Below are 20,954 nucleotides of genomic sequence, written 5' to 3'. Positions count from 1 at the left end.
TTTAATTACCAGACTGGGTAGAAGAGTATGGTTCAATAACTGACTTCACATGTCTAGATACGTGCTCATCCTGCAACATTAGAAGCCCGGCACATGGATGGACTTGTACCAAACCTCAGCTATCCTTCCATATGTACAGTGCATACCAGCTAGTCATTGTAGGGACCTTGCTGCTCCGGCCAGCCGGGAATGACGCTGCTGGAAATCTATTTATGGCATTGTAGTCTGACAAATGTGTGGAAAAGAAAACAGATTGTGAAACTGTAAACCCCCAATGTGAGATGTGAATGACCTGCAGGAGCGTGACTAGCCCATAATCCAAAATATGGATTGTCTTCTGTTAGTTTAATAATTGGGAACCCCACAATCACTGGAATAAGGGGGACCTGCAGCCCATTGTTCAATGTGTATCTCCATAGAGGAATGTGTGGATTCAGCTGGTCTCAGGAGATAGGAAACCTCTAAGGTAAAATTTGAAGGTTCCATTAATCTGGGCACCAGCTATCTAGACACATTGCCATGCACCAATATGGGAGGATCCATACCCAGCTGATGTAGGAGAGTCCCGGCTAAAATGTAGGACAACGGTAGCCAATGCAGGACAGAGCCAGCCAATGTAGGACAGTCCCAGCAGATGTAGAACAGTCCCGGCTAAAATATAGGACAGCGCTAGCCAATGCAGGACAGTCCCGGCTAAAATATAGGACAGCGCTAGCCAATGCAGGACAGTCCCGGCTAAAATATAGGACAGCGCTAGCCAATGCAGGACAGTCCCGGCTAAAATGTAGGACAGCGCTAGCCAATGTAGGACTGTCCCAGCTAAAATGTAGGACAGCGCTAGCCAATGTAGGACTGTCCCGGCTAAAATGTAGGACAGCGCTAGCCAATGTAGGACTGTCCCAGCTAAAATGTAGGACAGCGCTAGCCAATGTAGGACTGTCCCAGCTAAAATGTAGGACAGCGCTAGCCAATGTAGGACTGTCCCGGCTAAAATATAGGACAGCGCTAGCCAATGCAGGACAGTCCCGGCTAAAATATAGGACAGCGCTAGCCAATGCAGGACTGTCCCGGCTAAAATGTAGGACAGCGCTAGCCAATGCAGGACAGTCCCGGCTAAAATATAGGACAGCGCTAGCCAATGTAGAACTGTCCCAGCTAAAATGTAGGACAGCGCTAGCCAATGTAGGACTGTCCCAGCTGATGTCGGACAGTCCCAGGTGATGTAGGACAGCGCTAGCCAATGTAGGACTGTCCCTGCTAAAATATAGGACAGAGCCAGCCAATGTAGGACAGTCCCGGCTAAAATATAGGACAACGGTAGCCAATGCAGGCCAGAGCCAGCCAATGTAGGACGGTCCCGGCTGATGCAGGACAGTCCCAGCAGACCTCTTTGGAGAGGTTACTACTTGCATCCTTGGATTTCATTTAAGCTTTGTTATGACTGAGTTTTGGCCTCTATAAGTGAATTTGGAGGCAGAAATTCATGGAAATTCCCAGAGCTGCCAACTTTCCCTTATATTTACATCCTAGAGGAATTCAGGTGATGTTCAGTCACTGTGGTGTAAAGAGACAACTTTACTGTGAGCAGCCCCTGCAGCATCCTGAGAAAAGTTGGTCCTGAGCAGTGACCGGCCCCGCCCCCTCCCGCTTTGTCTCTGCCTTCCTCCAGCTCCACATTCCAACCACGGGGAAAAGGTGCGTGGGCCGCATCACCAGTCTAGGATCACTCCGCGATCCAGCTCCAGCCACACAATGAGCAGCAGCGGAAAAGCGTCCCCCACCTGGAGTGTATGTCACCGCTGCCCGGTTCTATTATGTGTTCAGATCAATGCTTTATTTTCCTCATGAAAACGTACCAGACTGCGTTTACACTGTAGTTATGTAAACCGTGTGGCATATAGTTAGCGTTGGGAGCGGGCTTCAGCCTACAAGCCACCAGCACAATGCACGGCTCACGTCACAACACCAGCAGAGCCGAGAGTAGGCGGGACTACTTTTCGTATCACTCCGCCCTCACCATACTCACTCTCTCTCCCCCCACCCGCTGTGTGCCGAGCAGGCGGAGGGATACAGCCACGACCGACGCAGCGCCCTGGTATAAAACTAGAGTGTGCGACGCCATTTTAAGCCTCTGTGTCGCATTGTGAGGAGGGAGAGCGCGGAGAGGTACGCGGCTGGCCTGGAAGCCACGGGGAGATTGCGTATTACGGGGATTTATTAACATTACCGTGTGACTTGCGTACCTCCTGGTACTGAACCCTATGTGCCGCTACTCCTGACGGGGCGCGGAATAAGGAGAGCGGGGGCTGGAGGAGGAGGCCGACACCGGACGACATTGTTACTGCAGCCGGAGCCTGGCGTCCAGCACTGAGCGGTATGTGTGCGGCTGTGTGTGAGCGGTGCCTGCAGCCCCGGGGCGCCTGACCCAGTGGTGCCCTTGTGTTTGCCGTCCCGGGGTGATCACCCCCATCCTCCTCGGACTACGCTCTCTCTGCTCTTTGTCTCGGGACTGTTTACTTTTCGGTGGAGCTGTAACCTGAGCTCCTGTGTGGTGAGAATGGCTGCTAGGGCGGAGGTGGCTGTCCTGCTCCTCCCTGCCCTTACACAGAGTTCCTGCCCAGTCCGGGGCTCTGCTGCGGCTCTGGGACACTTCATGGCCAATGCTCGCCTCTACTTCCAGTATCTCTGCCCTAGTAACAGCGCATCACGTGTAGGCTAGTAATGGGAAGTGGGCTGTGTATGTACCAGGAGGGGGTCTAGCTGGGCTGGGGGCTCCCTGTGCCGGGGCTGGGGGCTCCCTGTGCCGGGGCTGGGGGCTCCCTGTGCCGGGGCTGGGGGCTCCCTGTGCCGGGGCTGGGGGCTCCCTGTGCCGGGGCTGGGGGCTCCCTGTGCCGGGGCTGGGGGCTCCCTGTGCTAGGTCTTGTCTGCTGCTGACTCCTGCTGTTCAGCCTAGAATGACTTTCCAATGGGACAAATACTCTACACAAGAACTGAGGTTGTTGCCTCTGAACCAGTGCTGCTCTTTTTTCCTCTAAACTGTATGTGAATGCTGTATAGGTGTGGTTGTACGTGATTTACACTGGGCACTCCTATATGACCTGCCACCTCTAAGTATAGACACCATTGTCAGGCTTGTAATAGATGGAGCCTCGGTTGGCACAATCCCCTTGCAGAACTGGTGTGTTGGGTCTGGATCCTGCCCTGGCCACCTCAGATTTGGTGTTCACTAAAGGTGCCTTTTGTATTTCTTTCCCCTCTCCATAAGTCGAGGTTCATTATTTACTTATTTTTCTTCTGGTTAATTTAGAGATGAAGATGCCAATGACTGATGACCTGTTCTACATTGGCTGCCAAAATCTATTGTGTATATTACAAAGTTACATCAGTGTATCATATAGTGACAATTCAGAGGAATCAAACTATAAATGCTACTGACCTGATTTCTCCTTAGTTTGTACGTTGTTTCCAGACTTTTTATTTTCTCATTTGATAAACTTTAGCACAGAAATGTCATTATATTTGTGGGACTGAAGTTCATGTTTCCTGATGTTCCTGCTTCTAATGCTCTCTGGATGGTCAGTAACTGGCATGGAGATGGCAGCCTGGTATTTCCGTTTTAATAAGATGTTATTTGAGGACAGTCTTAACCCTGTGTTGCCTGCAGAATTATGTTTCTATTGCTCACCTACAACCTCCTCTGGGTTTTTGCAGTTCATAAGTGGACAGGTGTCCATTTTAGGGTGTTTACAATCACAGTAATCCTATTTTACTCCTTTAGCACCATTTCATTCCACAGTGCTTTAGACATCACTGTCCTCATGGGCGCTCAATCTAAATTCCTATCAGTAGATGTCTGCGCGGGTTTCCTCCCACACTCCAAACAGGATAACATACAAACTTCTTGCAGATGTTGTTCTTGGTGGCGTTTGAACCCAGGACCCCAGCGCTGCAAAGTAACAGTGCTAACCGTGGTAATAGTATTTGGGTTTGCTGAGGAACACAATGATCTGGCACATTGCTATTACTGCTGCTAAGTAACGTGACAATCAATATGCCATGATATTGAGGGGCATCTGCATCTAAAGCCTGTTTGATGTTGAGGTGGAGAATGTACAGTGGACCATTTCTTCAGCATTTAAACAGATTGGCCGTGGATTTGTGTGGAAACCAGGTAAAATGCCACCGTTCTGAGTGCTAATAAAATGGAGAAGGAATTGCTGATCCCGTTTACGGTTTCCATAATCCCCTTCCTTTATCGGGGAAAGGAGGGTTCATCAGATGGTGACTATGTACATGTACGGACTGGTGAAGGCAGCCAGTGCTGGAGACTGATCTATGTATTGCACAGTAATGTTCATGGTGGTCTTGTGTATGCAGGGAAGTTTCCCTGATATCTATTTATATGGGAAATGTGTGTTTGTGACGGTCTTGTTGCCCTGTCCTCTTGCTTTGTTTTCATGCTATTACTGACTTGCAGTTCCTATCAGCTAATATCTATAATCCTGTGGTAGTGGCCATGTTGGGAGGCTACATTTCTGGACAGTCACTTTCTTGACAACTTTCCCAGTCTCCATTCTAGTTTGTTTTTCAGCATTTCCTGGCTTTACAAGAGACCCAAGAATATATAGTAGTGATTAGTATTATATTAGTATTATATATTGATTCCTTAAGCAAACCATTTCTATGAATATGGATGTAAAGTGCTTTCAGGGGTTTGGAGCATAATTTTTAGTTGTGTGGGATACAAGGCTATAACTACTCCTACCAGTATCCTATTCTAATCCATTTCCTGTAGTCTAAACAAGAGTAACATTTCTGAACCATGACAAGTGAATGCTGTTCACCAAAATGTCCAGACTGACAAATGTTTTATGTAAAGGGAGGTGTAGTCTAGGATCTGTCTGCAGTCCTTACTGACTACTGCAGTGATGGAAGGGTTTGTGGCTGTTGTGGACTGTAAATGTACATCTCTGAAATGGTTTCAGATTGTCGGCAGTTGTCCTCTTCTCTGTTGGCAGAAGTCAGTCCTTGCCTTACAAACAGGGGCTATGGACCATACACACAGCAAAAAACAGTGAGCAGCAGAGCCATAGCCTTCCAGTCTTGGCCACTTGTGTCAGTGGCCAAATGAAAAAACATTCCATGTGGGGACTTTTTTTTTTTTTAAGAACTAATTGAGGTCATCATACACTAAGTTTCTTCAGGTTTTAGCCTGCTCCTTTCTACATTAAAAAGTGGGGTCATAAGATGCTGAAAGCACTGCTTTATTTACATATGTAGACAGTAAATTGCTTTGTTGCCCTTAAGCCCATTGATTAGAGTCCTTGAATTGCTAGGCTGACAAAATGGTCATGGCTTCATTGTGGTTACATAATGACTACCTGTCCCCTCTATAGAAGCCATACTGCACCATGAGGGCTCAGACAGGTAAAGCTTGGTGGCAGCTTGTTTGCGAGAATAGCACCAGTCTAATGCAGGAGCGTCTTTGTGTCCAGTGTGCTTACACCATGTGCCTACACCTTAGTTTTGGGCTTTAGTGTGACATTGGCTCCAACAAAGACCATTCGCTTAGCAAGTTTGTTTTCAATTAACGTTGTACATAAGTCTTGGAGCGAACAGACAGCAGTAGCAAGACGTGTTTTTAAGCCACAAACCTGTAGAGCCAACATGATTGTTATGTGTTAATAGAAAGTCTTAAAAAAGAGAAAAACCTCATTTGGGTGCCGATAACTAATATAAGGCTAAGTGCACACGTTCAGGATTTCTCGCAGAAAATTCCTGAGAAAACCGGACATTTTCTGCAAGAAATCCGCAAGAAAACCGCATGCGTTTTTGACGCGTTTTTTTCCGGACACTTCCCAATGCATTTAGTAGTGGGAAATCCGCAAAAAAACCCCCACAAAATTAATGAACATGCTGCAGTTTTTACCGCGATGCGTTTTTTTCCGCGAAAAATACGCAACATGTGCACAAAACATGCGGAATTCATTCTAAATGATGGGATGCTTATTGTATGCAGTTTTTTTTGTGTGGTTTTATAGCGTTTTTATCGGGAAAAACCGCAAAAAAACTGCAACGTGTGCACACAGCCTAAAGGGACTCTGCCAACCAGAGTACTGTCCAACCTCATAGTAAACTTTCAGCAGTGTTTTTTTTTTTTTTTTTTTTTTCCTTGGCAAATACCTGTATTAATGTCACCATTTTGTTATTTCTAAAATTAAGACCCTATTAGGCTGCCGTCACACTAGCAGTATTTGGTGAGTATTTTACATCAGTATTTGTGGCCAAAATCAGGAGTGGGTGATAAATACAGAAGTGGTGCATATGTTTCTATTGTACTTTTCCTCTATTAGTTCCACTCCTGGTTTTGGCATACAAATACTGAGGTAAAATACTTACCAAATACTGATAGTGTGATGGCAGCCTTAAATGTGTTTAATTTCTTGAGAAATTCTTTAGGGGAAATTGCGTTTTTTTTTTTTTTTTTTTCTTCAAACCCCCCCCCCCCCACTGCCCTTGTAGGGGTTGTTTTCTGGAAGAGATTTCTCAATGCCACAATTCTGCTTTGTAGAACATATAGGTATTCTATTACCCAGTCCCAAGTGGGGGAGGGAACAGCTTGGTTCCTGACTTGGAATAGGACTGCATCACAAAAGGCTGAAACTCTTCTCCCTGTGCAAAATCACTGGATCATATGCTGAAGAGAACAGTGTGTAATGGCCTTTGGGGCAAGTTTAATTTGCAGGTCTCCCGAACAGGAACTGCATTAGCTCCACTGTTACTGTCTATTAGAAGGTTGTGTAACAGTTGATTTGGTTGTAGTATCAAGACCCTAGAATTAATAAGGAGTTAAACTTGCACTTGGTACTGTCACGGCCCCTGTCGGATACCATGTGGTATACCATGTACAAATGGTGCTCATCCATGGAGCCCTTCCTCCACATGAACTGATGTGCATGACTGTGCTTATTGCTATGCTGAGCTGTCTTGTCATCAGTTATTATGCATTTTGAAAGAAGCTGAACCTAAGCATTGCAGCCATAATGGTAAACCTAGTATCAAATATTTAAGTAAACTGGAAGTGTTGTATGTAATTCCCTAATAAGCTGAGTAAGTTAAATGTCTGCTTCAATTTACTGTAAGAATACTTGCTACCTTTTTTTAATTGAAGTGTCCTAATTTTTTTTTTTTTTTTTCTTTAAGGCTTCTACATTACAGCAGTCTGTCTTGGACTGAAACATGGCAAATCAAGGTGACTCCTCTTCTTAGGCCCTAGACATGTTAAGGGGGGAATAATAACGTCTGTTTTGTTTTCATAGACTACACGGCACATGACGTTAATTTGTGTTGCACAGTTATGATATAAGGAAGACGCTTGGCCAGTTGTAATTTTGGGATTTGTGTTTTTCCATTTAGCTGACCTAATGGAGCTAGACATGGCAATGGAGCCAGATCGGAAAGCGGCAGTCAGTCACTGGCAACAGCAGTCTTATTTGGATTCTGGAATTCATTCTGGAGCTACTACCACTGCCCCATCTCTTAGCGGGAAGGGAAATCCAGATGAGGAAGATGTGGACACGTCCCAAGTACTGTATGAATGGGAACAGGGCTTCTCGCAGCCTTTCACTCAAGATCAAGTGGCAGGTGAAAAGAAGATTTCATAACTTTCCTATTAATTTGCAGAGGCTTCCATATTCTAATGTTTCTATTGATTTGCAGATATTGATGGGCAGTTTGCAATGACCAGAGCCCAGAGGGTACGTGCTGCCATGTTTCCAGAAACGCTAGACGAAGGCATGCAGATTCCCTCAACACAGTTTGATTCTGCTCATCCTACAAATGTGCAGCGCTTGGCAGAACCTTCCCAGATGCTGAAACATGCTGTGGTCAACTTGATAAACTACCAAGATGATGCAGAATTGGCTACCCGTGCTATTCCTGAGCTAACAAAACTGCTTAATGATGAGGATCAGGTAAGCTCCCCTTCTGTAGTCGCCTAGCAGCATTTATTGTGCGTAATTAAATATTTAATTCAGGAAATGTAAGATTGGTGTTAAACATTACCAAGGCTTTTCCAAGCTTTGTGTTGTGATGTTTGCACTTAGACACCACTTCAGATCACTTTCGTAACACTACAATTTTTTTATATATATATTTTTATATGTTCTATAGGTTGTGGTTAACAAAGCTGCAGTTATGGTTCATCAGTTGTCAAAAAAGGAAGCTTCCCGCCATGCCATCATGCGTTCTCCACAGATGGTTTCTGCGATTGTTCGTACCATGCAAAACACAAATGATGTTGAAACAGCGCGGTGTACTGCTGGTACGCTTCACAACCTTTCTCATCATCGTGAAGGGTTGCTGGCTATCTTCAAATCTGGAGGCATTCCTGCTTTGGTCAAAATGCTTGGGTAGGTTTCTTCTGAACGGTGTTCCTGACAGTCTTGCCATAATCACAAATGTCTCCATTAGCTATTAAAGTTTGTGTATTTTTATTAGATAATGTTTTCTAAAGTTAATACTTTAACCGTTAAAATATTTTTGGCACTCAATATGTCTTTCTATAATCTTACTCAGGTCACCTGTGGATTCTGTGCTCTTTTACGCAATCACAACACTGCACAATCTTCTCTTGCATCAAGAAGGTGCAAAAATGGCTGTTCGCTTAGCCGGTGGATTGCAGAAAATGGTTGCCCTGCTGAACAAAACAAATGTCAAATTTTTAGCCATCACAACAGATTGTCTCCAAATTTTAGCTTATGGGAACCAAGAGAGCAAGGTATGTTATGCTAACATGGCTGTATGGGGTTTGAGCAGTACAGTCGTGTTCAAGATTGTAGAAGCGTGCTTTACCCATACATTACACGTTTGGCAGTTAATGAGTTGGTTCTTAAGTTTTGGTTTTTTTTTTTCTCCCCTCTAGTTAATAATTCTTGCAAGTGGTGGTCCTCAAGCGTTGGTCACAATAATGAGGACTTACAGTTATGAGAAACTTCTGTGGACCACAAGTCGCGTGCTGAAGGTGTTATCCGTCTGCTCCAGTAACAAGCCTGCTATTGTTGAAGCAGGTAAGATTTGGTGGAGTTTCTATGGATTCTGGTCATATTGATCCATTACTGGAAGAGTTCTCATGCAGCACTGTTATGCGTTTGGACTCTGTGCTTTTGTAGGGTTTAGTATTTGCATTAACAAATGTGACCTGTAGACATCAGCTTGAAATCTTGGTCCGGATTCTGTTTGAACCTATAGTCCATGCTACATAAATACCACTTCTTGCTGTCTTCTAGGTGGCATGCAAGCTTTGGGGTTGCACCTCACAGACCCAAGCCAGCGTCTGGTACAGAATTGTCTCTGGACATTAAGAAATCTTTCCGATGCTGCAACTAAACAGGTAAGCATTTCTTAAATTATGATTCTATAGTAGATAGTGCCTCTATCCCTGGCAATTCATTAGCTTTACAACGTGATTGTATTACAGGAGGGAATGGAAGGCCTGCTAGGAACCCTTGTTCAGCTGCTTGGATCAGATGATATCAATGTTGTAACTTGTGCAGCTGGTATTCTGTCCAATCTCACGTGCAACAACTACAAGAATAAGATGATGGTCTGTCAAGTTGGTGGTATTGAGGCACTAGTGCGCACAGTTCTACGTGCTGGTGACAGAGAGGACATCACAGAGCCTGCTATATGTGCGCTTCGTCACCTTACCAGCAGACACCAAGAAGCCGAGATGGCTCAGAATGCTGTACGACTCCACTATGGACTCCCAGTGGTGGTAAAGTTACTGCACCCACCCTCTCACTGGCCGCTCATTAAGGTAAGCACATGAGGTATTTAGCTTTAATATCTGTGCAGGCTTTTTGTAGAGTTTTCTGAGCAGAAACTCCTGGTTTTAAAGCATTTTGATTAGAATTTGCAGTTTCTGCTCCAAAAACTGCGTTGTCTTACACATACTACAAGAGACTTCAGAAGACTAAACCTCAAAATACCTTTAAGATCATGCTCTCGCTATTTGTATCCGCAAGATTTTCTGCATGTTCCTGCAGACATTGGTTTGCTCCACCACCTTTTCACACCTACAAAGCTATCGAACTTGTCTTTCTCTGGAGCAGGAAGAAAACGAGACAATGTGGTGAATATCTGGGTCAACAGTTTAGGTTTTATAGCTAAAGGAATGACAGGCTGGGGTGGTTTTGTGTACTTTCATCTTCTATTTTTTTGTAAAGCGACTTTTTAATATTTTTTTAAATTTTTTATAGGCAACTGTTGGCTTGATTCGTAACCTTGCATTGTGCCCAGCTAACCATGCACCATTACGTGAACAAGGTGCTATTCCAAGGCTGGTTCAGCTTCTGGTCCGTGCACACCAGGACACCCAACGTCGCACATCTATGGGCGGAACACAGCAGCAGTTTGTGGTATGTTGCATAATTCTAGAACTATCCTTAACACTCTCTGCCCAATGAGTATAGGAGCTCCATTGTAATGAGGTCTTGTTATGCAGATGGCATAAAAATCAAATAATAGTCTAGACTAAAGGCAAATGCAGTAATCTATTTAGTTTTTTTTTTCCCTAATAAAAATGCTTAACTTTTCTGTCTTTATTGCTGGTACTACTTGGGTTTCCCCCACTCTTTACATATCTTTTGACCACAAATAGTTAGCAACTAAGGTCTTGACTACTGTGATTTCCACAATTGCGAATATGAAGCAGCTGTCACTTGTAGCATTTCATATCAATATTGGAGATCATCTCATCCAGATACCCCATTTGAGAGCTGCATAAGAGATCGCTTATTGGGCTGCACACGGTTTTGATAAAAATGACTATCTGCTGCCAATCTTAGATCTGTATAACCCTGTTCACACCACTGGCTACTTACTGTGTAAAGGCAGGAAGCTGCCAATGAGCAGTAGTGGTGGCCGTTATACAAGGCTCATGAATATGGAGTCTACATGGCAGCAGGTTTACTAGTATGTGGATTTAACATTTAGTCGCTGTCCCACTACCATAAGTGGATTGGTAAATGCTCTGCCCCTATTGCCTTTATCTTTTTCATTAGGAAGGTGTACGTATGGAAGAAATTGTTGAAGGGTGCACAGGGGCTCTTCATATTCTTGCACGGGATGTGCACAACAGAATTGTTATCCGAGGGCTAAATACCATTCCACTTTTTGTACAGGTAAATGTAAAATTATGGCTTTTGGGTAAAACTTTTACTGTAGCAAAGGGCTAACAGATGATGCACTTGCCAGTGATAAAGCAAGATTTATTTATTTTTTTTCCTGTGGGGGGTGACTGAAATGAACTTAAAGTAATGTAAACATGTTTCCTCCTTTTTGTAGCTGTTATACTCTCCCATTGAAAACATCCAAAGGGTTGCAGCTGGTGTGCTCTGTGAGCTGGCTCAAGACAAGGAAGCCGCTGAAGCTATTGAGGCTGAAGGTGCTACTGCCCCTCTGACAGAACTGCTTCACTCAAGAAATGAAGGAGTTGGTGAGTAAAAGCGGCACAAATCACCCAGCCCTATAATATTGAACGCTACGTTCTGACTCTACGTTCTTGAATATCATCACTTCCTGCTTTCATTTAAAGACTAGCCCAAGCAAGCTGACTTCCAGTAATGGCTGTCTTGTGTGGATTTAGAGGGCCCAACATGATCGCCTGTCCACAATATACATGATTGTCTGATTGCTGGATGTCAAACCTGTCACCTGCCAATTCCAAGAGCTGGAGGGCTCAGATACATGGCCCAATAGTCACACAACAATAAAACTGTGATTGACAGTTACGTGCTGTACTATGTCCATAAGTGCCGTAACCATGGATGAAAAAATGTGCATGGTCAGGTTTCCCTCCCACAATCGCACCTTTTATATGTCCTGTAACTTGTATAATTTGGCAAGAGTGGATCAAAATATAACTGTAAAGTGATGTGGTTCTTTTTATTTTTTCTCATTGTATCCAATCTACTGCAAGTTAAAGTTAATTGAATGCTTGTCTCCCTCTGCAGCAACATACGCAGCCGCTGTACTGTTCCGTATGTCTGAAGACAAGCCTCAGGACTACAAGAAGCGTTTGTCAGTTGAACTTACAAGCTCTCTGTTCAGAACTGAGCCAATGCCTTGGAATGAGGTGAGCTTTTTAAAGCTTAATTTTCCTTTAAAGGTGTTGTCCACTACTAAACAATCATAACTTAAACACAGTCCCATGTGAAGAAGAAAACTTGCTTGTGGGCCCCCCACCCATTGTACCGTCCCAACTATGTCGGCCCTGTTATTCCAGCGTGTGATGTGACAGTCATGTAACTGCTACAGCCACTGATGGAATACGGACAAGCTGCAGGCAATCAATGGCGGCTGAGGTCACATGACTCATCACATGCTGGGAGCAGCAATGGTGACTTTAAAACCGCACCACTTGGGGTGTTTTAAAATATAACTTTTTGCATCTTAATGTTACACTTAATGTTAGCTTAAGGGTATGTGCACACGTTCAGGGATTTTTGCGTTTTTTCACAATAAAAACACATACATATGCATCCTAGCATTTAGAATGCATTCCGCATTTTTTGTGCACATGATGTGTTTTTTTCTGAAAAAAAAAACAACGCATTGCGGAAAAATAAGCATCATGTTCATTAGTTTTGCGGATTTTCCATTATTATGGCATTTGGAGTGTCTGGGGAAAAAAATGCAAAAAACACGCATGCGGAAAACCTCATGTTTATCTCAGGAAAATTCCTCATGCATGCCAGACGTGTGCACATACCCTAAAATTGCAGAGATCATTTGTATACAACACCTCTTAAAAAAAACAAAACCTTTCAATAAAAAAAAGCTATACACTATTTAATGCAATTGTCCCCCTCCTAATAGGCTGGAGATCTTGGTGTTGACATATGTGCCCCTGGAGAATCACTTGGATATAGACAAGATGGTGAGTTTTTGGTTTTATTTATGATTTGTTTTCTATCTTTGGGGTGGAGTGGGAGTGTTAACCCCTTAATGACCGCCAATACATCTTTTAACTGACCTGAGATATAAGAGAATAGCCTCCCCATACAGTTGACAATCCAGCAGCTGTCGGCTGTACACTATAGCTGACAATTTGCTGCATTAGCCAGGATCAGTGTTTGCCCCTTCCAAATCTATTTAACCCCTTAGATGCTGCTGCCAATAGTGACTACATCATATAAACGGTTAAGTGTGGGGTCTTCCTCTTTATCCCAATTGGTGCCCTCAGATCCTGATTGTGGTGTCCTAATGTTTGCCATGGAAATTCATGACCAAATGGCAGCCTTAATCTGATGGCTGTTGTAACCTGTTCAGAAGTTAGCGGCATTTAGGTGGTAAAAATACACATTTTCATTTGTCATGCCGCTTTGCCATTAAATCCTGAAAATCACCTGAAGGGTTGTTAAACTACTTGATTGCAGTTTTCAAAGTTTTCAATATGTCAAGGGGTGCTGTTTTTAAAATGGTATATTGAGAAACCCCCAAAATGTATATGGGACCCTTAAAGGCACTTCAAATATGGATAGGTCCCCCCAAAAAATTTTTTTGTAAATTTCCTTGAAAAAATAAAATTACTGCTACATTTTTAAACCTCCAAAAAGGTTAAGAAAATAAAAGAATGTTTTACAAATGGTGCTGATGTAAGCCGACATGAAATGTTAACTAACGTTTTTCTGTGGTATGGCTATCTGGATTAAAGGGATAATCATGCAAAGTTTGAAAATTGCAAAAATTTTTAACATTTTCCTCAAATTTCTGATCTTTTTTTATAAATAAACTATATTGACCTAATTTTTCCAATAGCATAAAGTATAATGTGTCACGAAAAAACAATCTCCAAATCACTGGGATTTGTTGAAGCGTTCCAGAGTTATTGCCACATAAAGTGACACTGGTCAGATTTCAAAAATTTGGCGCTGTCACTAAGGGGTTAAAATTACATCATTGTTTGCATTGGCCCTGGTATTTAAACAGGTTATCTGGGGGAAGAAAGTTATGCTGGGGCTACAAAAAAGCCTTTTTGCAGCAAATCTGCAGACTTCTCCTTGGTCTGCGATCACAGAGAAAGACTGGTTGCTGGTAGAATGACGATGTGTTATAACCTGTGATTGGCTGGAGATCAGACCCGACTGCTGCCCCAATCACAAGCCACATCAGTACTTCTGGAACAGAACACTCTTCAGTGGTCTGCCGATTCTATGCAGTTGCCAGTAGATGCATATGCATTTTTTTTCTTCTATTTCTTGGTTTTTTTTTTTTGTTTTTTTTTTAGTTGTAGTAATTTGACATTACAATTTTTTAATTTGCCGAAAGTTTGCTGCAGACCTTAGCGCTACAGAAGATTGTATTTCCGTTTCTACACAAGTCCCACTTAAATGTTTAATGTAAAACTTAGAAGGGCGCTAATGCTGAGGGCTGTGTCCTGCACGTTGCAGCGGCCTGAGCTTCTGGACTTGACTCCAACTGACGCCGATCTGTGTTTTAAGTATTGCCGTTCTCTCAGTCAATGTGCCATAACTTTTTGCAGATCCCAGCTACCGATCTTTCCATGCTGGCGGATATGGGCAAGATGCAATGGGAATGGACCCAATGATGGACCACGACATGGGAGGACATCATCCTGGTGCTGAATACCCAGTTGATGGCTTGCCCGATTTAGGCCACGCTCAGGATCTTATGGATGGCCTGCCCCCAGGTGACAGCAATCAGTTGGCCTGGTTTGACACTGACCTGTAAATATATCTATTTTCGGTAAGTGTGTTGTCGCTTATTGGCAATGCTATATCCGTTCTGTCGGTCTATATTTAATGGTAACCTGGCTTCATTTGTTTCCCACTGCAGTTATTGTCAGAATGAATCTGCATTGTGATTGGCCTGTAGAGTTGCTGAGAGAGGGCTCAAGTGGTGGACTGGTTATCTCAGAAAGTGCCTGACACACTAACCAAGCTGAGTTTCCTATGGGAACAATGGAAGCTAACTTTATGTTCTGGTCCTTATTTTTGGTCGGAGGAACAATACCAATGGATTTTTGGAAGTGACTCGTACATCAAGAATGCACAAGAATTGATTGCAAGCTGGAACTTCTCAAACACTAGCCTTGCTTGTTTAAATAACTTTTTTATTTTTATTTTTTTTATCTCTGTAATGGTACTGACCTAGCTTGCTTTTCTTAGTATTTAGATTTCTTTTCCCTTTCTGCGGTAACATTTTAAGTCTCTGTAGTGTTCAGTTAGTGCATATTGCTAAAGCGGTTTCTAATTTTTAAGGATCAAGTAAGTGTAGAACACTAATTCATAATCACTCTAATTGTATCCTGAATAAAAGTGGAACATTGTGTAGCCTTTTTGTATAAAACATAGACAAATAGAAATGGTCCAAATAGTTTACTTTTAATATGCTTAAAATAAGCAGGTGGATCGATTTTTGATCAAAGCTTTTATCTGGGATATGTCTGGGTAGGGGCCAGTAAGAACTTATTTGGAACCTGTAATGGACAGTTTACCAGTTGCCTTTTATCCCAAAGTTATGTACTGAGGCCACAGATGCTTAATGAAAACAGATCATGAAATGGCTCAGAAGAATTAAAGTGGACTTTTAATGCATTCTACTGTGTCACGTTATTTTAAGCAAGTCCATGTGGAATGGGTTTCTGTGGTCTTAAGGAACGAACCTCTATGTTTGTAAATGGAATGAACAAAGTAAAGTTATTTTTAAATTCAGGTGTCTAGTGTGAACAGAAGCGTCATTTCTCTGCAAAATCCATTGCTGTAAATGTTCTGCTGTGTGGTCTAACTTTATGGAGTATGTCTATGAATGGGCAGTAAATGGGAAATGGTAACTTGTGAATGTTCTACTTGCTGCCATTGACAGAATGGATTTTTTTATGCTATCTTGTTTGAACTTACAAGAAAGTTTATTTAAACCCATCGGTTTGCCATTACTCAATGAGTATTTTACATTACACGGTGCAAACTTTTTGGACCCTTAAGTTATCTGGCAGTATTTACATCCTTTTTTTTTTTTATGAGCTAAAGAACTTGCCAGCAGGTAGTTGTGAACTATCTGCCTGTGCCCAGCACTGATCTCTGCTGGGTCAGCAGTCATGGATCCCTCCAGCCAGCGGTTCAGCAGCTTCCAATCATGTTAGCAGAGCAGCAGCGTCTCTTCTGCTGTGTTGGTGGGCTGTGACCGACGACATACTGACTGACAGCCGGCTCTCCTCTGCATGTCATTGGCTGTCACACCCTGGTGACAGGGCAGCCCGAAAGAGTAAGTTACTCTGATGTGAAGCGGCATTGGTGGTCTTATACCACTCTGAGCCAATAATGGGCAGGTAGTGAGTAAAATAAATGCCACCTGCCTGTCAGTTTTTATGCCAATTGGGAAAAATAAAGTGATCACAGAAAACCCCCATTGGGACAAAACCCCTTCATTGACCATGGACAGCTGCTTGACTATTGAGCAGATTTTCATTAAATATTCAAACTCTTAACCTACCAAAATTAAGAATTGTCAATATTTGGACAGCAGCTGGGTTTAATGCTGATAGATCAGCATAGGAGATACAGACTTGGCACACAGATATTCTATGATGTACATCTCTACTGGGACCCTTATCACAAGCCAACAGGAATGAAGCAGTAGCCCCCAAAAAATCACGGCATGCAGTAATCTTTCCTGTATTTCATATGAAACTTGACTATTCAAGTCTAGGGCTAACAGATTTGATCCCATATAGCTCAACTGTATAGTATCTTGAATTTAGATGACTACACTGTATTAATGAATGTAAAAAAAAAACTATTTGGTCCTATTTCTTTTGAAAACTTTTTTGCACCCTTATTAACTTGGACTTAAACCCTTCATGACAAGATATTTTCGTTTGTTTTTGCTCACCTTCCCACTGCCATAACTTTTTTTTTTTTTGGTTAAAAAAGGCTTGTTTCTTCGCTGGATGAGTTGTACTTTTGAGCGACACCATTTATTTTTTTTTTGTTTTAACAGATCGTGTACTGGAAAATGGGGGGGGAATTCCAAGTGTGTTGAAATTGGAAAAAAAAAGTGCAATCCCACAATTGTCTTTTGTTCTGCGTTTTTTTTTTTTTTTTACTATGTTCACTAGATGCTAAAACTGACCTGCCATTATGATTCTCCAGGTTATTACAAGTTCATAAGACTCAAAACATGTTTTGTTTATCTTTTTTCTTAGCAGTGAAAAAAAAAAAATAATTCCAAACTTTGTGAGAATTGCACCATTTTCCAATACCCGTATCGTCTCCATTTTTCGTAACCTTAGGTTGGGTGAGGGCTTATATTTTTTTTTTTTTTGCATGCCAAGCTAACATTTTTAAAGATACCATTTTGGTGCAGATATGTTCTTTTGATCACCAGTTATTGCATTTTAATGCAATGTTGCGGCCACAAAAAAAGTAATTCTGGTGTTTTGTTACTTTTTTTTTTTTTTTTTCTTGTGTTAAGCCGTTTAGCGATTAGGTGATTCTGAACACTGTGATGCCAAATGTGTTTGTTTTTTTTAATGGCATGCTTCAATAGTGTCCATGGGAGACAAGAAGCTGCCATAACCCGATTTGCCTCTGCTAGATACAGGCGATGATCAGATTGCCTGTATGGAGCAGAATTTCTATGAGCTTGCTGAAAGTGCGTGTTAAATGCCGCTAACAGCTGCGGGTGGATTGAGATTCCTCCCATGGCTAATGGCACATGTCGGCTGTTAATAAGCTGACGTGCCAGAAAAGATGTGGGCTCACAGCAGGAGCCCACAAAGTGAGGGTGTCTGACATCGGTGTAGTTAACCCCTTCCCGACCTTTGACGCCACGTAGGCGTCATGAAAGTCGGTGCCATTCCGACCCATGACGCCTATGCGGCGTCATGGAAAGATCGCGTCCCTGCAGATCGGGTGAAAGGGTTAACTCCCATTTCACCCGATCTGCAGGGACAGGGGGAGTGGTAGTTTAGCCCAGGGGGGGTGGCTTCACCCCCTCGTGGCTACGATCGCTCTGATTGGCTGTTGAAAGTGAAACTGCCAATCAGAGCGATTTGTAATATTTCACCCATTATAATGGGTGAAATATTACAATCCAGCCATGGCCGATGCTGAAATATCATCGGCCATGGCTGGAAATACTAGTGTGCCCCCACCCCACCCCTCCGATCGCCCCCCCCACCCCCCCGATCTGGCCGGTACACTGCTCCGGCTCCCCTCCGTCCAGTGCTCCGCTCCCCCCCCGTGCTCGTGTCCGCTCCCCCCGTGCTCCAATCACCCCCCCCGTGCTCCAATCACCCCCCCTGCACTCCGATCCACCCCCCCGTGCTCCGTTCCAGCCCCCCGTGCTCCGTTCCACGCCCCCCGCGCTCCGTTCCACCCCTCCCGCGCTCCGATTTCCCCCCCCCGTGCTCCGATCCCCCCCCCCCCGTGGTCCCCCCCCCACCCTATCATACTTACCGATCCAGCCGTGGTCCCGTCCGTCTTCTCCCGGGCGCCGCCATCTTCCAAAATGGCGGGCGCATGCGCAGTGCGCCCGCCGAATCTGCCGGCCGGCAGATTCGTTCCAAAGTGCATTTTGTTCACTGAGATAGGTTATATCTCAGTGATCAAAATAAAAAAAATAATAAATGACCCCCCCCCCCCCTTTGTCACCCCCATAGGTAGGGACAATAAAAAAATAAAGAATTTTTTTTTTTTCCACTAATGTTAGGGTTAGGGGTAGGGTTAGGGGTAGGGTTAGGAATGTGCACACGTATTCTGGTCCTCTGCGGATTTTTCCGCTGCGGATTTGATAAATCCGCAGTGCTAAACCGCTGCGGATTTATGGCGGATTTACCGCGTTTTTTTCTGCGCATTTCACTGCGGTTTTACAATTGCGATTTTCTATTGGAGCAGTTGTAAAACCGCTGCGGAATCCGCACAAAGAAGTGACATGCTGCGGAATGTAAACCGCTGCGTTTCCGTGCAGTTTTTCCGCAGCATGTGTACAGCGATTTTTGTTTCCCATAGGTTTACATTGAACTGTACACTCATGGGAAACTGCTGCGGATCCGCAGCGTTTTCCGCAGCGTGTGCACATACCTTTAGAATTAGGCTATGTGCACACGGTGCGGATTTGGCTGCGGATTCGCAGCAGTGTTCCATCAGGTTTACAGTACCATGTAAACATATGAAAAACCAAATCCGCTGTGCCCATGGTGCGGAAAATACCGCGCGGGAACGCTGCGTTGTATTTTCCGCAGCATGTGAATTCTTTGTGCGGATTCCGCAGCGTTTTACACCTGTTCCTCAATAGGAATCCGCAGGTGAAATCCGCACAAAAAACACTGGAAATCCGCGGAAAATCCGCAGGTAAAACACAGTGCCTTTTACCCGCAGATTTTTCAAAAATGGTGCGGAAATATCTCACACGAATCCGCAACGTGGGCACATAGCCTTAGGGTTAGGGTTGGAATTAGGGTTGTGGTTATGGTTAGGGGTGTGTTGGGGTTAGGGTTGTGGTTAGGGGTGTGTTGGGGTTAGGGTTGTGATTAGGATTATGGCTACAGTTGGGATTAGGGTTAGGGGTGTGTTGGGGTTAGTGTTGGAGTTAGAATTGAGGGGTTACCACTGTTTAGGCACATCAGGGGTCTCCAAACGCAACATGGCGCCACCATTGATTCCAGCCAATCTCGTATTCAAAAAGTCAAATGGTGCTCCCTCACTTCCGAGCCCTGACGTGTGCCCAAACAGTGGTTTACCCCCACATATGGGGTACCAGCATACTCGGGACAAACTGCGCAACAATTACTGGGGTCCAATTTCTCCTGTTACCCTTGTGAATCTAAAAAAATGCTTGCTAAAACATAATTTTTGAGGAAAGAAAAATGATTTTTTATTTTCACGGCTCTGCGTTGTAAACGTCTGTGAAGCACTTGGGGGTTCAAAGTGCTCACCACATATCTAGATAAGTTCCTTGGGGGGTCTAGTTTCTAAAATGGGGTCACTTGTGGGGGGTTTCTACTGTTTAGGCACACCAGGGGCTCTGCAAACGCAACGTGACACCCGCAGACCATTCCATCAAAGTCTGCATTTCAAAAGTCACTACTTCCCTTCTGAGCCCTGACGTGTGCCCAAACAGTGGTTTACCCCCACATATGGGGTACCAGCATACTCAGGACAAACTGCGCAACAATTACTGGGGTCCAATTTCTCCTGTTACCCTTGTGAATCTAAAAAAATGCTTGCTAAAACATAATTTTTGAGGAAAGAAAAATGATTTTTTATTTTCACGGCTCTGCGTTGTAAACGTCTGTGAAGCACTTGGGGGTTCAAAGTGCTCACCACATATCTAGATAAGTTCCTTGGGGGGTCTAGTTTCTAAAATGGGGTCACTTGTGGGGGGTTTCTACTGTTTAGGCACACCAGGGGCTCTGCAAACGCAACGTGACACCCGCAGACCATTCCATCAAAGTCTGCATTTCAAAAGTCACTACTTCCCTTCTGAGCCCCGACGTGTGCCCAAACAGTGGTTTACCCCCACATATGGGGTATCAGCGTACTCAGGAGAAACTGGACAACAACTTTTGGGGTCCAATTTCTCCTGTAACCCTTGGGAAAATAAAAAATTCTGGGCTAAATAATTATTTTTGAGGAAAGAAAACGTATTTATTATTTTCACGGCTCTGCATTATAAACTTCTATGAAGCACTTGGGGGTTCAAAGTGCTCACCACACATCTAGATAAGTTCCTTTGGGGGTCTAGTTTCCAAAATGGGGTCACTTGTGGGGGGTTTCTACTGTTAAGCCACATCAGGGGCTCTGCAAACGCAACGTGACGCCCACAGAGCATTCCATCAAAGTCTGCATTTCAAAACGTCACTACTTCACTTCCGAGCCCCGGCATGTGCCCAAACAGTGATTTACCCCCACATATGGGGTATCAGCGTA

At 43.8% G+C, this 20,954-nt stretch overlaps 1 protein-coding gene across 4 annotated transcripts in view; it reads left to right on the top strand.

Annotated features, from left to right (window-relative positions):
* CTNNB1 (catenin beta 1) overlaps positions 1–15,737 on the top strand; it is a 52,960-nt gene extending 37,223 nt beyond the window's left edge. For 2 of the 4 annotated variants that reach the window (XM_069730131.1, XM_069730132.1), the window contains exons 3-17: positions 7,204–7,252; positions 7,417–7,644; positions 7,720–7,973; positions 8,173–8,411; positions 8,578–8,779; positions 8,924–9,068; positions 9,288–9,391; positions 9,479–9,817; positions 10,260–10,418; positions 11,064–11,183; positions 11,347–11,497; positions 12,015–12,136; positions 12,880–12,940; positions 14,546–14,769; positions 14,860–15,737. In XM_069730131.1, coding sequence (XP_069586232.1) covers positions 7,240–7,252; positions 7,417–7,644; positions 7,720–7,973; positions 8,173–8,411; positions 8,578–8,779; positions 8,924–9,068; positions 9,288–9,391; positions 9,479–9,817; positions 10,260–10,418; positions 11,064–11,183; positions 11,347–11,497; positions 12,015–12,136; positions 12,880–12,940; positions 14,546–14,754 — 2,346 coding nt within the window. In that variant the 5' untranslated portion in view covers positions 7,204–7,239 and the 3' untranslated portion in view covers positions 14,755–14,769; positions 14,860–15,737. Of the gene's footprint in view, positions 1–1,746; positions 2,375–7,203; positions 7,253–7,416; positions 7,645–7,719; positions 7,974–8,172; positions 8,412–8,577; positions 8,780–8,923; positions 9,069–9,287; positions 9,392–9,478; positions 9,818–10,259; positions 10,419–11,063; positions 11,184–11,346; positions 11,498–12,014; positions 12,137–12,879; positions 12,941–14,545; positions 14,770–14,859 lie in introns of those variants that run through there. The other 2 variants (XM_069730130.1, XM_069730133.1) reach the window with 2 other exon arrangements.
* The last annotated feature ends 5,217 nt before the right edge of the window (positions 15,738–20,954 follow it).

The sequence above is a fragment of the Ranitomeya imitator genome, chromosome 6 (assembly GCF_032444005.1).
Source record: "Ranitomeya imitator isolate aRanImi1 chromosome 6, aRanImi1.pri, whole genome shotgun sequence".
Taxonomy (NCBI): domain Eukaryota; kingdom Metazoa; phylum Chordata; class Amphibia; order Anura; family Dendrobatidae; genus Ranitomeya; species Ranitomeya imitator.
The sequence above is the reverse complement of the archived record's forward strand: the minus strand, read 5'-3'. Positions and strand labels throughout refer to the sequence as shown.